Consider the following 16,424-nt stretch of genomic DNA (forward strand, 5'->3'; position numbering starts at 1 on the left):
ACAAATACTTACTCAAACGTTAATGACCATTTATATAGTTTATTCATTTTAAAAAGGTTTCACAATTAATAATAATTTCGATTTTAATTGGAACTAATACATTCCGATGAATTTTAACCTAATATGTTACAATGTTACTCTAAAATATTAAATAATTGATAATAATTTCAATTACAATCCAAAATGTCATATGAATTTCTTAATCATAACTTTTCAAATTACAATCAAAATAATTATATAATTTACATAATTTATTATAAATAACGTAATATTTTTTATTTCAACTTAAAATGTTACTCAGACTACTCTATAAAATTAAGCACTCGATATGTATCAATTTTAATTTCTTTTTTAATTTTATATTAATAGATTATATTTTAGACATCCCGAATTCAATAAGATCAATAGAAAAATAAAAGAAATCAAGTAGAGATAGAATGAAATTAGTAATAAAATCAAGGGTAAACTATATATTTAATATCTAAATTATTAGTTTTGATTTTTAGTACCCATTGTTTTAATTTTTTTAAAAATTAGACCTAACGTTTAGTTTTTATTTTATTTTAGTACCCGCCGTTAAAGACTTAACGGTTTAGTACCTAAATGATCTGTTTTGGCCTGTTTTAGCACCTAAACTTACATTTTTTTCAAACTTAACATTAAATTTTGAATGTATACTAAAATAGATCAAAATTGATAGTTTAGGTACTAAACACCAATTTACCCTAAAATCAATTATTTCAAGAAATGAGCATGAAAAACCTTGTCGCGGTTGAGTCTTACGATTATTTTTCTTATAAAATCGTATTTAATATTATATTTTAATCCTTTATCGTTAAAAATAAATAAAATTATTAATCAGACATTTTTTATTTTTCTCAATGATAATAACATGTCAGAATTAAGTTTTTAACGATTGGTGATCAAAACGTAATTTAAAGTATGCTTTTGAAAAAAATAGTTAGATAATCAATATAGAACTAAATTGATAGTTGAGTGACTGAAAACTTATTTTCCCTTTCCTTTATTACTTCACTCCATTTTCCCTCTTCTTTTTATATTTCTTCCCCACCTTTTCTCTTGGTTTCCCTCACCTTCGGCTCGTGGCCACCACCATATATCTGACGCGCCGCCCATCACTTAATCTCACATTGTCGCCAGCTCTGACTCTCTTCCTCTCTGCAGCTCAACAACACTTTGGGTAAGTAAATAGACTCTTACTGATTTCTCTTTATTCCCTTTTTGTTTACTTTTTGGGTTTCGTTATTTTCTTTCTTAATCTCTCTTTGATTTGATCATCCAAGTAAGTTCGCTTCAAATCTCCTTATTTTGTTTCTCTTTGATGGGCATTTTTTTTCTTGCCGAAATTTTCGATCTTTTTAAAGGCCAAAGGGAGGAAACCAGTATGTGTTCATGGACAGCAGTAGAGTCAGACGTGGTAGTGAAGAATCGATTAGTAGGCTTTTTACTATTGCAATTGATTCTAAGTAGCTTGATTTTCTTGGCATTCACGTTAACGATCGTCTCATGGCGCTCCTTCACTGCAATCTTCATCTCCTTCTTCAGCTTTCATCTCTCCCAGCTGCTCTTCTCTTTTTCCCTCTCCACAGTTTTATCTCCTCAACCTAAATTTAGACGTATTTTGCCAGTGTTGCCGGCCGTGGCGGCTGTTTCGGGTTCTCTCTCGGCTCTGTCTCTTTGTGGTGTCTATGGAAGAGTGGGGTTTAAGGGTTTTGCTTCGGGATTACTCTATGCTTCTTTTTATCTTTATAAGCGGCAATGGGTGTTGCAGTTCCCCATTGTTCAGGTGAATTGATGTTGTTAGTGTTTCTTGTTTTATGACTTGGGTTTCGTTTGCTCTTTTTCGACAGCGTCCCCTGTTCTTTAGCTTCAAGATGGGTATCCCTTCGGCCATTACTCGAGCATTAAAGCTTTCTAATGCAGCTTATCTATTTTCGGCTCTGCTATTGGTATTTTTGCCACACGATTTTAGCACCGAACTCGAGGTCCGGAACTTTTTTGCTCGACATATAGTCTCTTACGGCTCCGGCTTTTCTGTGTATCTTTGTTGGGAGTTAACTCACCATTTGCATCAGGTTGGTTTGAAACTTGAAAAATTACTGTCAAATTACTGTTTTTTCAACACTTTTAGGCTGAGTAACCACTTTTCTAATGCTTAAACATATTCTCATTGACCTATACGGCTTCTTTGTGAATGAATAATTCATAATATTAGCTACCGGATTCGAAAGAGGATTGAATCTATAAATCAATTCTATTCATCACTGTTAAGTGTTAACCATGTCAGTCAATGAAGAATGTGTACTCGTTGTTGCATAAGAAACACCACCATTATTGCATCTTCTTTCTTGCCTCCCAAAGCAGTAAATTTTGTCATTTAATTTTTTATCTTCTCAACCTTCGAAAGCTGTATTGATTGTCAACTATATGCAGTTTACCAAATGTCTTGGCTGCTTGTGCATTTGGCTTGGTGTTTTCACTTTCTTGTCCGCTCTCAAGATGCTAAACCTTATCATCGTATTGGTCTCACTTCCTTTTGCATGCTTTCTTAGTTCATAGAGAACATATTCGTTCACGTTCGCTGATGTTCCTTAATATAAATCTTTCTTCTCACTTATATTCGTGTTCTGTTATAGGTGTTACATACAAAAAGGCACGTTCGCTGATGTTCCTTAATATAAATCTTTCTTCTCACTTATATTCGTGTTCTGTTATAGGTGTTACATACAAAAAGGTTCATGTTTGCACCACCAATAGGATCAACAGCAGCAGAAACAAATCTGAGTGAACCGCTCCTAGCTGCATTAGAAGAGACCTCTCCAGCTTCTCTTCTGAAATATCTTTCATACCTTGATCTATGTTTGGTTTGTGAGAATAATGTTGACTACTGGCGTCGAGCTGCCTTCTTTGAAGAAACTGGCGAGACTTACAAAAGGGTTGTAGCTGTATGCTTGACGCCTGTGGAGCAGCTTGCATCAAAGTTGGTAAAAGGTCTTGAAGGTTCTCCGGATGATAAAACCTACTTGATATCTGACCAGTTGCAGTCATCAGCCAACTGACAGAATTCAAGATGATCCGAACTAATGAACGACTTCCAGGTATGACAACATTTTCTAGAGTTGTGCATGCATCAATTCCGTATGTTCTTGTAGAACCAGTACACCAATGATTGAGTGCACATTAACTGCAAGAATCTTTTAGTGTTGGAAATCCTTAAATTAAGGAGATTCTGTACCTTAGTTCTAGGAATTTCCTTGTAAATATTAGTCATAATCTAATTACTGATTTTTAGGGATAGGCTTATTATTAGAGATTATTTCCTTGTAAATATTAGAGATTATTTCCTTTTTTATTTTTTTCTGCTATGTTAAAAAGGATGTACTCCTATTCGAAGTAATAAGAGACTTTTCTTCTTCCTAAATTTGTTCATGGTATCGAGAGCCATAGGATTCATTCGATCCTACTCATTTGTCTCTCATCTCTCTTCCTAAACATTTTTTTTTTCTTTTTTTCTTCTCTCATGGGTGATATCAATGAAACCCTCTCTAATTCCGGTTCAAATAAGCCATGGTGTAGTCACTGTAACCGGGTTGGACATACCAAGGAGAAATGCTTTAAACTCCATGGTTATCCTGAAAAAAATCAGAAAGAAAACAAGGCAGCAATGATATCTACTACTGAAGAAGATGCCCAGGATGTTCGACTCACCAAAACTCAACTTGAGGCTCTTCATAAACTCCTCGGGACTCCTACAACCATTGAATCACTAGCTATTCAAGGTACTGCCTTAAATACTAATAATCTGGATACTAGATTCGGGTGTATCCAACCACATGACAGGTAATATAAGTTTGTTTCACACATATTTACCTTGTCATGATCACTCCCGGATTCGCATAGCTGATGGATCTTACTCCCCGGTGGCTGGAATTGGAACGATCAGACTTACTGAAAATTTTTCCATTGATAAAGTTTTATATGTTCCAAATATTTCTTGTAATTTACTCTCAATTAGTAAGCTTACCAAGGATGAGAAAGTACTTGTTGAATTTTCTGCTTTCGGTTGTGTGGTTCAGGAATAGGAATCGGGGAAGATGATTGGCACTGCTAAAGTTGATGATGGCTTATATATTTAGAATAAAAACAGTTCACAAGAAGGGATGGCCTTATCTACATCGAAAGAAGAATCTATCATGCTATGGCACCGTAGACTAGGACACCCTAATTTTACGTATTTGAAAATACTGTTTCCTCTACTATTTCTAAATAAGAAAATAAGTTCATTGAATTGTGAAGTTTGCCAACTATCTAAACATACTCGTGTCCCTTATCCTTTGAAACCTTATGTTCAATCTCAACCTTTCTCTTTAATCCACAGTGATTTATGGGGAGCCAGTCGAGTAAAAAATGTCTCAGGGGCTAGGTGGTTCATAACATTCATTGATAACCACACTAGAGTTTGTTGGATCTATCTTCTCAAAGAAAAAACCGAAGTCTCTAGAGTCTTCCAAAGTTTTCATTAAATGATTCAAACTCAGTTCAATTCCAAAATTCATACCCTTAGAACTGATAATGGGAGAGAGTACTTTAATTCTATCCTAAGTCCTTATCTTTCTGAGCAAGGAATCATACATCAGAGTTTTTGTCCTGACACCCCTCAACAAAATGGGGTTTCCGAGAGGAAAAACAGACACCTTTTAACCGCGGCTCGTGCTCTTATGTTTACTATAGGTGTATCGAAGTATTTATGGGGAGAAGCTGTTCTCATTGCTTGTTATCTTATAAATCGACTCCCATCAAAGGTATTAAACTTTCAAACACCTTTACATACTCTTCAAAAAATATTTCCCATGTTTCGTGTTCCTAATCTCCCAACCAAAACTTTCGGTTGCAAAGCATTTGTCCACAATCATGAACCTAACCGATCTAAACTTGATCCTAGAGCCCACACTTGTGTCTTTCTTGGATACTCACCTACACAAAAGGGGTACAAGTGTTATTCTCCAACCCTACACCGAATGTTTGTGTCCCTTGATGTTACTTTCTTCGAAAACGAGCCATATTTTCCAGCCTCTCATCTTCAGGGGGAGATATTTAGTGAAGATGAGACATTGAACAACCTTCTCATTATATCTCAAGACTCTATCAATCCTACCACCACTAAAAAACCTGCTGAAAATCCTATAGCCACTACTGAAAATCCTACAGCCATTGCTGAAATTCCTACAGCCATTGTAATTCCTGATTTGGACCTCGTTTTACTCGACTCCACTGTGCAGCAACAAGAAACAAGGGCGATTAATTATACAAATGAAGAAAAACAACCCTCTCCTTCTGAAAAACAACAAGAAAAAACTCAGCAGCTTCGTGTATATTCTCGGAAACATCAGTTGCCAGAAACTGAAAAAGCAGTGCCAATGCCATCTTTACCTGAGGACTATCCTGAGGAAGAAGTCTCACCCCTTCGCCTTCCATCCTTCCAATTGCAATCAGAAAGGGCACGAGAAGTTGCACTCAACATCCCATTTCTCGGTTTGTATCCTATGGGAACTTGTCTAAATCCTACAATGCCTTTATTTCTAATATTGACTCTGTAGAAACTCCAAAGAACATAGAAGAGGCTCTTAAGTCAACCAAATGGAAGCAAGCCGTGTTGGAAGAAATAAAGGCTCTTAAAGACAATGGAACGTGGGAAATATCTAAACTACCTACTGGAAAGAAGACTGTGGGTTGTAAGTGGATTTTCACTACGAAAGTTAAACCAGATGGGAGCATTGATCGATACAAGGCTAGACTTGTGGCCAGGGGTTTCACTCAAACATATGGGTTGGACTACGAGGAAACATTTGCACCAGTGGCCAAACTAAATACTATTCGAGTGTTTTTTCTCAATTGCTGTCAATTTGGATTGGCCTTTGATCCAATTGGATGTAAAGAATGTTTTTCTCAATGGAGAATTAAACGAAGAAGTCTACATGGATTTTCCGCCCGGATTCGAAGGAAGCAAGGGCCAAGTATGCAAGTTGAAGAAGTCTTTGTATGGACTAAAACAATCCCCCAGGGCTTGGTTTAATCGTTTTGCCAAAGCCATGACGAGTAGACAGTATATTCAAGGTCAAGCTGATCACACTTTATTCTACAAACACTCGGCTAATGGGAAGTGTTTTAATCTCTATTGAAATTGAAAGACTAAAAGAATTCTTAAGTCTTGAGTTTCAACTTAAAGACTTGGGAAATCTTAGATATTTTCTTGGAATGGAGATAGCAAGGTCAAAGGCAGGTATTTTAATCTCTCAAAGAAAGTATGTTCTTTATCTACTTTCTGAAGTCGGACTGTTAGGATGCAAACCAGCATAGACTCCCATGGAACCCAACCTTAAATTAGGAACTGATAAGGATGGAGAAGAGGTAGACAGAGGGAGATATCAAAGGTTAGTGGGAAAACTTATCTATCTTTCTCATACTCGTCCAGACATAGTGTTTGGAGTAAGTGTTATTAGTCAATTTATGCATGCTCCTAGGGAGAAACATTTGGAAGCTGCCTACAGGATATTGAGATATTTAAAAGGGACACCGGGTAAGGGGTTGCATTTCAAGAAAAATGTAAATCGAAGCATAGAAGTCTACACTGATGCAGACTGGTCAGGTGCTATTAATGACAGGCGCTCCACAAGTGGTTATTGTAGCTATGTCTGGGGTAATCTCGTGACATGGAGGAGTAAAAAGCAGTCGGTTGTGGCATGCAGCAGTGCTGAAGCTGAGTATCGAGCTCTGTCCCAAGGTATATGTGAAGGAATGTGGCTACAACTGCTAATGGGAGAACTAAAATTATCCTATACAACACCTATAATACTGAACTTGACAACCAGACAGCAGTTAATATAGCTCACAACCCTGTACACCATGACCGCACCAAGCATGTGGAAATCGATCGCCACTTTATTACAGAGAAAATTAACAAAGGGGAAGTTTGTGTTTCATAGCTACCTACTCGACAACAAGTAGCAGATGTGTTAACCAAGAGCTTGAGCAGAAAAAGGTTCGAAGAAATTATGGGCAAGCTAGGTTCGATTGACATCTACACTCCAGCTTGAGGGGGAGTGTTGGAAATCCTTAAATTAAGGAGATTCTCTACCTTAGTTCTAAGAATTTCCTTGTAAATATTAGTCATAATGTAATTACTGATTTTTAGGGATAGACTTATTATTAGAGATTATTTCCTTGTAAATATTAGAGATTATTTTCTTTTTTATTTTTTTCTGCTATGTTAAAAAGGGTGTATTCCTATTCGAAGTAATAAGAGACTTTTCTTCTTCCTAATTTTGTTCATTTAGCATTATAACTCCAATTATTGAATCAGGGAAGAACACTGTTGTCTATAACATGTTCTTTAAATTGTTCACCTTATGTGCAACATGGTTTGGTGGGAAGGCTATGTTTCCCAAACACTTCATCGTCCTTAAAGCACTCATTTTCTATACATATTTGGATACGATACATGGTATGATCTTTCAAATTATATATAAAACTTGAAAATGTTTTCACATATTCGTGTTGGACAAATATTCGTATCCAACACCCAATTCCATCTCCGCGTCATGTATTTTCCTCATTAGGGACGGGGCAGTCTTACATCCCTAGGTGGCACAGGTAGTTGGTTACATACGCACTTTTCTTCTTAGGCTTAATTTGCTTGCAGTTATTGCTTTCGTTGCGTGTTAGCTCGGTTCTCTTTATTTCTTTGTGGTTGCTTACTTAGTGTCTATCTACAAATTGTGTATCAAGACAAGTTGAAGCAGGCCGGCCATAGTTTTTTAGGCTAATTGTGGTCATCCAAGGTTGGACTGTTTGGTTATATTGGATGTTTATCTGTTGCACGAAAACTCGTCTCTGCGCATGGTCATCCAATTGAAGCATTGATGAGCGATATGTATTGTACCGAACAAGCCAAATTTATTTATCTTTTGTTGTCGTATTTTTACAGGTATACACATGGTCTGCTCGAGCAATTGCTTCCTTGACTGCGCACTCACGTAAAGAAGACAGTTTTGGAACTCGTGAGTTGCTGTTGCAGAAATTGCATCTTTTCCTCGACTTCCAAGCGAGTTAAACTAATATAAAAAGAGAAATGTGAGAAAAGCAGCAGCAGAAAATGTTTAAAGTCAGAGGATTGACTGCTGGGCGCTGGCACTTCTCCGATTACACCTTCACCTTCCTGGTGCTTTCGTTCGAAGCAAATCGGCAACCGAATGCGAAGACAATAGGTGCTTTCAATTTCCATTTTCTCTGAAAGTTCTTTTCATTTTGCAACATCATGCTATGATCAAGTCTTACATGATATGATACTTTATTACAAAGTTTTGGATTCAATCTTTGAGCATAGTTTCAGTTTAGATACGGTTGATTTACTGCCTAATGAATATTAGACGAGCATTCTTAATGAGGTCTCATGATAGTATTTAGGGTAAGCTACACTTTTAGTACTTCAATTATTACGTTTGTTCTGTTTTGGTCACTAAATTATTATTATTATTAAATCATACTTAACGTTACATTTTGATCACATGTTAAATATTGACAAAATTGTTGGTGTGATATTTTTTTAAAATTTTTTTTCTAATAATGACGTGGCATTATCCTATTTTTTTATGATGGTGACCAAAATGAATCTAAAACATAATTTTAGGTATGATTTTAAAACAAAAAGTAGTTAGGTGGCCAAAATTGAACAAAAGTGATAATTTATGTACTAACCGTATGGTTTACCTTGGTATTTATTTTGTTTAAGTCCTGATTAAATTTACACACCAGGCAAAGGTGTTCGAAAATTAATCACTTACGGAGAGTAACTCTTTTATTTTCCCAACTAAGATCATTCCTTGAGCAACCTAATTAATATTAGGGTAAAGTATAGTAATGGTCACTGAATTTTTTAAAGCTTTCATTTAGGTCCTCCAACTTTTAAAACTTGTAATACAGTCCCCTAACATTTAGTCCATTTGCAATATGATTCCCGACGTAATCGGTCGTTTGACGTCGTTATACTGTCGTTAGTACGTTTGCAATATGGTCACTAAACTTTTCAGGCGCTTGCATTTAGGTCCCCCAACATTTAAAACTTGCAACACAGTCCTTAATTTCATTCTAAACCCAAAATTCCTTTTTGATCTCGAATTTCTTTTTTCGCTTCTCTCTTCTCATTTCCAGAATAACTTTTTAGTCGGGGATGTATGAGAAATTCTAATCTAACTTTGAATTATGTGGAGGTGTTGACTTGAATAAGGTCCATTGAGAGAAGACTCGTCCAAGGGACTATCAGGATCATCAAAAATTCAATGTGTAATGTTAGATACAGGTCATATCAGGTGAAGCATAGATGTTTGATGAAATGCTTGTGAGAAAAAATGAGGTTAGAAATGCAGAGTTGACAAATACTACTAAGATGGACTAAGTATCATTGTTGAAAGTCACCAACAAAGCTGGAATTATTTTGTATAAATGACATATAATAATTTCTTCGTTTAATCATTGTGGTTAAAGATTTTCCAACAGATGATCAAATATAATGAAATCCCAAACAGCGCATTCACCTCTCAGTCTCTTTCGCAACTCGAAAGGCAACATGACAGGGTCAAGTAGTTGTTCCAAATATACTACCATGTCATGATGTCTTTCGAGTTGTGTGCATGCAAAATTGTCTTCTAAAGCTATAATTCAATACAATTCAACTAATGGAGAAGCAAAAAAGGAAATTTGAGATCGAAAAAGAATTTGGGGTTTAGAATGAAATTAAGGACTGTGTTGCAAGTTTTAAAAGTTGGCGGACCTAAATGCAAGTGCCTAAAAAGTTCAGTGACCATATTGCAAACGTATTAACGGTAGTGTAACAACGTCAAACGACCGGTTACGTCGGGGGACTATATTGTAAACAACCGGTTACGTCGGAGACCATATTACAAACAAACTAAATGTTGGGGGACTGTATTATAAGTTTTAAAAGTTGTGGACCTAAATAGAAGTTTTTAAAAAATTTAGAGACCATTTCTATACTTTACCCTAATTATAATTATAAACATGCATTAATTATAATTTTGTTTGGGGTAAAGTACATAAATGATATATCGACTATATGATGTTGCCTCCAACTATTAAAAGTTATAAAATGGTTTCGACTATAAGACGTTACTTTTTTAAGTACATTACTATTAAGTATTATAAAATGATCTTTAACTATTCATTGTGTTTCAAATTTGTCCTTTTCTATTAAAATTTGATAGCAGTTTGAATTGAACGTTAACATATTACCTGAGATATGATATAATATAAACTCGTAATCTTAAATGATTATCATATATCAATCAGTAGATTAAAGTCTAGTTTAAACTATCAATTTTTAACAAAAAATGACAAGTTTAAAACACAATGAATAGTTAGATGACCATTTTGTAAATATAAATAGTCTAAATACCTAAAACATTAACGTGTTATAGTCAAATAATAGTTTTGTAATTTTTAATAATTAAATGAGTCAATAAAATAATATTTTATAATCTACGGACTCTTTGTATACTTTACTCTTTTATTTAAACATCATATTGATTTTTATCATAATTATATTATATATAAAAACAAATCCAAGAATACAAACAAAATCTAATCTTGTACTAATCTTAATCCCACACGCTTCATCCTATTTTCGAATATTCTATTAAAAAAACCCATAAACACAAAACCCTATAAGGGCAATCATATAAAACATGGTAAATTAAACATTGATACTTAAACTATATATTATAGTCTATTTTAGTGTTTAAATTTTTGATTTTTTTTAAAATTATGTCTATAGTTTAATTTTTCTTTCATTTTATTATCAGTTCAAAATTTAAAATTAAATTTTAAAAAATAAAATTTAAATATTAAAACAGACGAAAACTGATAGTTTCAATTTAAAAACGTTAAAATTTTAACAATAGAGACTAAAATAAAACAAAACATTAAATATAATTAAAAAAGGTTAAAAGTTATATATTAAAATAGATAAAAATTAATAATTTAAATACTAAATAGATATTTTACCTTATAAAATAATAGTAATAAAAAAAGTAACGAATAAGCCGCGCCACAATGACGTGATCAATTGAGAGACTCTGTTTCACGCTCACACGATTCATCCGGTTCGGCACCGGTAACCGTCGTCGTCTTAAGCAGAGGACGTTTTCTTCGAGCCAGAGACTGAAGCGTACCTGGTCGAGAAAGCCCCAAACCCACCGTACCTAGATCGTCGATTTGTCTCGGTCCTTGGTCGTGTCGGACCCGTCTTTCGGTGGGGCCCGGAATTGGGCTTCGACTTGAAATAAAAGTGTTAGAGTCGCCACCAACTATTTTAAAATGAATTTAGGTAGGTCGGACACCGTCTTACCTGATCTGCGTTGTACCAGAAACGTGTCGGGTTCGGGAGTCGGTTACGGTCAAGGAAGGATTAGCACCCTTGAACCGCCCTTTTGGTACCAATTAATTTATCGGTTGTCTTAATTTGTGAAAATTAAAAAATTTAAATTAAAATTTAAAAACTCTCGATTCGAATTAATTACCTCTGATTTGTTGGAGTTTCTCTAAAAAAAATAAATCGAACATGTTAGGGGAAAAACTACATAAATAAATAAATAAAAGAATAAAATAAAATGAATAAATGGTAAATCAAGAGGAATATATATATATATATATAAAATGACCCCCAAAAAAATAGAAATAAAAATAAAGAAAAAGAAAAATTAAACAAATCGAAAGATGAGAAAAATGAAAGAAAGAAAAATTCAAAGGAAATAAATAAATAAAAATAGAATAAATAGAATATATATATATATATCAAAGAAAACAAAGAAAAGGAAAAAAATAACTGCATAGAGGACCAAATTAAGACAAATTAAAAATACTGGCTTAAATTGGTATTAAATTAAAATGCAAAAGTAAAAAACGTTAGTGGCCAAATCATAAAATTTAAAAAATATAAACAATGACAAAATTGATTAAATTGGGAATTCAGAGGCGAATTTACAATGGTGACGAAATTGCAAAGCGATTCAAAATACCAGGGATGGCGGAAAGGATTTAAGAATCCTCTATTTTCACTTTAGTCCTCGGTATATAAATACCCAGAATCACTCTTCTCCCCTTCATTCTCACCATTTTCTCAGATATCATCTCTCTCAAATGAGAGAAACGCTCTGTTGAAAACATTTTGATATTTCGATATAACAAATTAAGTTAAATGAATTTTAAGATTTTCCAAATGATTTTCTAAGTATATTCGATAGAATTATTCAAATATCAAAACATTACTCCAAATCTTTCAAATATCATTTTTAATCCTTACTCAAAGTGTAAAATTAAGTTTTAAACTTAAAACGATTTCAAAATAATTTTACAAAGTATTTCGAACCATTTCAAAGCCAAAAATTCCAGATTGCTCAGAGGGAACTGATTCCCCCCTGAATGGTTTGGCTCCGAGAATTCCAGTATGCTCGGAGGGAACCGATTCCCCCCCAAGGGGTACCGATTCCCCCCTTGTATAACGGTCGAAATATTTGAATTTTACACTTAGGGAATCGATTCCCCATAGGGGGCACCGATTCCCCCACGCTCCAAACTGTTTTATTAATTGTTTTCACACTAAAACGGCTATATTATTTTCTCTAATCATCCCCAACGTTCAGAAGTGATTCAAGGTGTATTTAAGCAAGCTTAGAAGCCATTGATCAATACCAAGAAACATCAAGCAATTAGAATCAAGAGAGAATCAAAGAGAAAGCATCAAACCTCAAGTTTGAGCATTTCAAGCTTATTTTTCATTCAATATTCATTTTGCTTTCAAGAACACTTATTGTGCTCAATTGTATTTATTCTTGAGTGTTCTTTCTTTGTTCTAGAATTGTGCAAACATATTTGCCTTGTGAGGTTTTTCTTGTAAGTTTGCAAATTTGTATTTCTCTTTGAGAAAAGAGTGTTCTCAAGAATTGGGGTATATTCTTGAGGGAGTTGTAAGGTTATCTCTTTGGCCTCAAAAGAAAGAACAAATTAGTGAATTTGTTGGAAAATCCTTAGTGTGGATAGCTAAGGTAGTGGACATAGACTTTGGTTGATAAAGTCGAACCACTCTAAATCGTTGTGCAATTTCTTTCAATTTTCTGCAAAAGTTTCCACAAAAAATTTTATTGCCAATTCACCCCCTCTTGGCTGATTCAGTCAATCGATTAACTCAACAATTGGCATCAGAGCCTAACTCATTTGAAGGTTTAATCGCCTCTTGAGTCGATTCGGGAAGAGTTATATTGATAATCAAAGTCATCAATGGCCTCCGCTTCAAACTTCGACTCCGATCTCGATTCGATGCCCGTCAACAAGCCTCCTTTCTTCAATGGAGCTAACTATGCCTATTGGAAGAATATAATGATGTACTTCATTCAAGCAAGTGACATGGGAGCATGGAATGCTGTAGAAGAAGGATACATCAAACCTCTTACTTATCCAAGGTTGTGGAGTGAAGGAGAGACAAGAATGTTCCAGCTCAACTCCAAAGCCATTCATATCATTTTTTGTGCTCTTGGACCAGATGAATACGGAAGAGTTTCATCGTGTACAACCGCCAAAGAAATATGGGACAAACTTCAAGTCACTCATGAAGGTTCCGATGAGGTAAAAAAATCTAAAATTAGTATTCTAACGCATAGCTATGAAAATTTCAGGATGAAACCAAATGAAGATATCAAATCTATGACGGATAGATTTTCAACGATTGTCAATGGTCTCAAATCATATGGAGAGATCATTTCAAATGAAAAGCTTGTGAGGAAGTTTGTCTACTCCCTCCCAAAATCGTGGCAATCAAAGAAGACGGCAATCATCGAGTCTAAGGACTTAACGTCCTTAACTCTTGAAGAGCTAATTGGGTCACTCCTCACTCATGAAATGATGCTCGAAGATGAGGTGGACCTCGACAAGATTGATGCGACACCAAAGGAGAAGGAGAAGAAGAAAAACATTGGAGTTGCTCTCAAATCCATAAAAGATGAGAGTGATTCGAATAACGATGACGATGACGAGGAAATGGCATTGTTTGCCAAACGGTTCAAAAAAATGATGAGACCTTATCGAGGAAGAAAATTCAAACGAAATGAAGGCCTAAAAAATGAACCGAAAGAGAAGGACCCAATCATTTGCTACAAACCATTCCTGTGTTTAGTTTAGGTCCTTACTAAGCAGAATTCGTAAACTATGCAAGGGCTATTTTAAGACTTTTTTTAAGAATTTTGAACAATAAAAGCAAAAACAATTCTCAACGCCCTTACGAGGTAGTGATGAGTTAAACTACTCGTGTTGCCATGGAAGTCAGCCTGGTAAACTGATTCCATTCTGCTACTAGGGTTCCAAACCTTCCCCTTAGCTCTAGAAAGACGTTTCCTTATCAAGAGATGCTAAAGCTATTTATAGTTGTTTAAGTCGGAAGGAGGGCTTTGGGCAAAGAGCAACTGGAAAGTACTTGACTTCAGTCCCAGTACTGAAAGACGTGACTTCAGGAGTTTCTTTCGGAAGGAAAGACTTTGTTACTTCCTGCAAATTTTTTTTGTAAGAACTAGTAGAAAGAAAGGAATTAGGAAAAAAAATGGGTAGGCCTTCTGAGCAGTCATTTAGGGGCCTTGTTAGCGACCCTTCATTCTTCCCTAAGCTGTCAGAGTCCGATCGAAGCGAGCAAGAGAAACAGGAATCATCGCTCATAGATGTGAATTGAGCCGAATTATTTTAAATTAGGCTTTCTAGTATGGTCTCTGTCCCGGGTAAGGTCTGATTGTTATCCGCAAGTGTTGTTTAGTTTTGACCGCGGGAAGATGAACTTTCCAAAAATGCTTATTTGGTTGGGAAAGAGAGGACTTCTGACTCCGAGCCTACCCTACCCAAAAACAAGTTTCAGCTATTGATGTAGCCTCTTGTCGCTACTTACTAGAGGAATCCCTTATATACCACTCAACAAAAGCAAAAATCCCATCAAGATAGATTGAATCGACGACCTATACTTCAACTAAAGGCACAAGGGAATCAAGAGTTCAAGAGCACAGAACAGAGGAAATGCACATGGGTCTCCTTGAATAACGAAGTCTAAGATAAAGAAAGAAAGGTAGAGTGGGCTTCTAGTTGCTCTGCTTGGATTGGCATGGCTGTCCCCCTTTGCTGGTTGAGGCTTGGCCTTTGACTCTGCTTGCCTCTACTTTTCATGTCAAGCGTACAAGTGTAGTTTAGTGGGATTTACCTTTCAAGACAGGAATTGTTTTTCATCTTATCGGAAAAGACCCTGTATAAGTCGACGTCTTAACCTGACTTCCTGAGCTCAGTTGATTGTTGAAGCAGTAGCTCTGGATCGAGAGCTGGATGCTTACCTTATTATTATTAAAAGGGGAAAGGCGTAGGCGTAGGCTAAAAGAAAGCATCTTCCTCTGGGCGTGAAGCGCTATGTTAGTCTTTCGTCTCCTACTTTATTTGTTTCCCCCTTTACTGAAAAGGTCAAATCGGTTCCCTCCTTACACAAACCAGATAGATAAGGTTTCGAGTGTCCATCATGTTGATGGATCCTTTCTTGACGGTTTTCTAGTTTAGAGAAAATCTTTCATTCTCGATTCAAACCAATCCGGATTCAGAGTCGACCATTTCTTCTGGCACTTGATCTGAACTTTCATTATGGTTACGGTGCAAAGCCTCCTCTCGCTTTCCTTCTGTCGAGCTATTTCATTTCCACCATACCCGATCGCTTTACTTTCAGTACCTTAAAAGGCTCACGCTTTCCAGGCCAAACCATACATATGCTCCGAACGAACGCTAACGCTACCTTACGGTACCCCTACGCTCCTCTCCTTTCGCCTCATTCAACTCCTTCGGTTTCACCTTCCGTTGTTGATTCCTCTTCCTTCCAGATGAACGGGGAGGGATAACTACTATTGTTTATTGAACGCGAATCGTTCCTTTCCTTCTACATTCGTAGCCTTAAACCAACCAACCCCTCTCGCTTTCGCTCGAGATATTACATAACCTCGGACGTTGGCGTTATAAAACATCTTCGATGCCTGTTGTTCACACGAGCTACATCCTTGAGCCTACACTCCCCTCCTAACGGACCCTGGTTTCAAAGAACCTCTTGAAGACCCAGGCGTTTCATATCCTCTCGCTTTCGCTCGAGACCATCGTTCCTCTCCCGTTGGTCGAGCTCTATTTCATACCCTCTCGATCGGACTGAACACGAACCCCTTCTTAGACGGATCAGTGCATTTGGTGGTGACGAACTTATCATGCTTAGAAGGCGAACGTAATCTTATATAACGATAACGCTCGAGCTACCTTCGTTCCTTTCCTCTACTCTA

General features: G+C 35.9%; 1 protein-coding gene across 1 annotated transcript; it reads left to right on the forward strand.

The window, feature by feature from the left end:
- Positions 1 to 1,036: 1,036 nt before the first annotated feature.
- LOC120129656 lies at positions 1,037 to 15,137 on the forward strand. The gene is made up of 6 exons (XM_039147108.1): positions 1,037 to 1,209; positions 1,359 to 1,807; positions 1,872 to 2,096; positions 2,739 to 3,119; positions 8,006 to 8,151; positions 15,127 to 15,137. The coding sequence occupies exons 2-4, from the start codon at positions 1,406 to 1,408 to the stop codon at positions 3,078 to 3,080; spliced, it is 969 nt and encodes a 322-aa protein (XP_039003039.1). The 5' UTR covers positions 1,037 to 1,209; positions 1,359 to 1,405; the 3' UTR covers positions 3,081 to 3,119; positions 8,006 to 8,151; positions 15,127 to 15,137.
- Positions 15,138 to 16,424: the final 1,287 nt, after the last annotated feature.

This window comes from Hibiscus syriacus, unplaced genomic scaffold, assembly GCF_006381635.1.
Source record: "Hibiscus syriacus cultivar Baekdansim isolate YM2019G1 unplaced genomic scaffold, ASM638163v2 tig00110503_pilon, whole genome shotgun sequence".
Taxonomy (NCBI): domain Eukaryota; kingdom Viridiplantae; phylum Streptophyta; class Magnoliopsida; order Malvales; family Malvaceae; genus Hibiscus; species Hibiscus syriacus.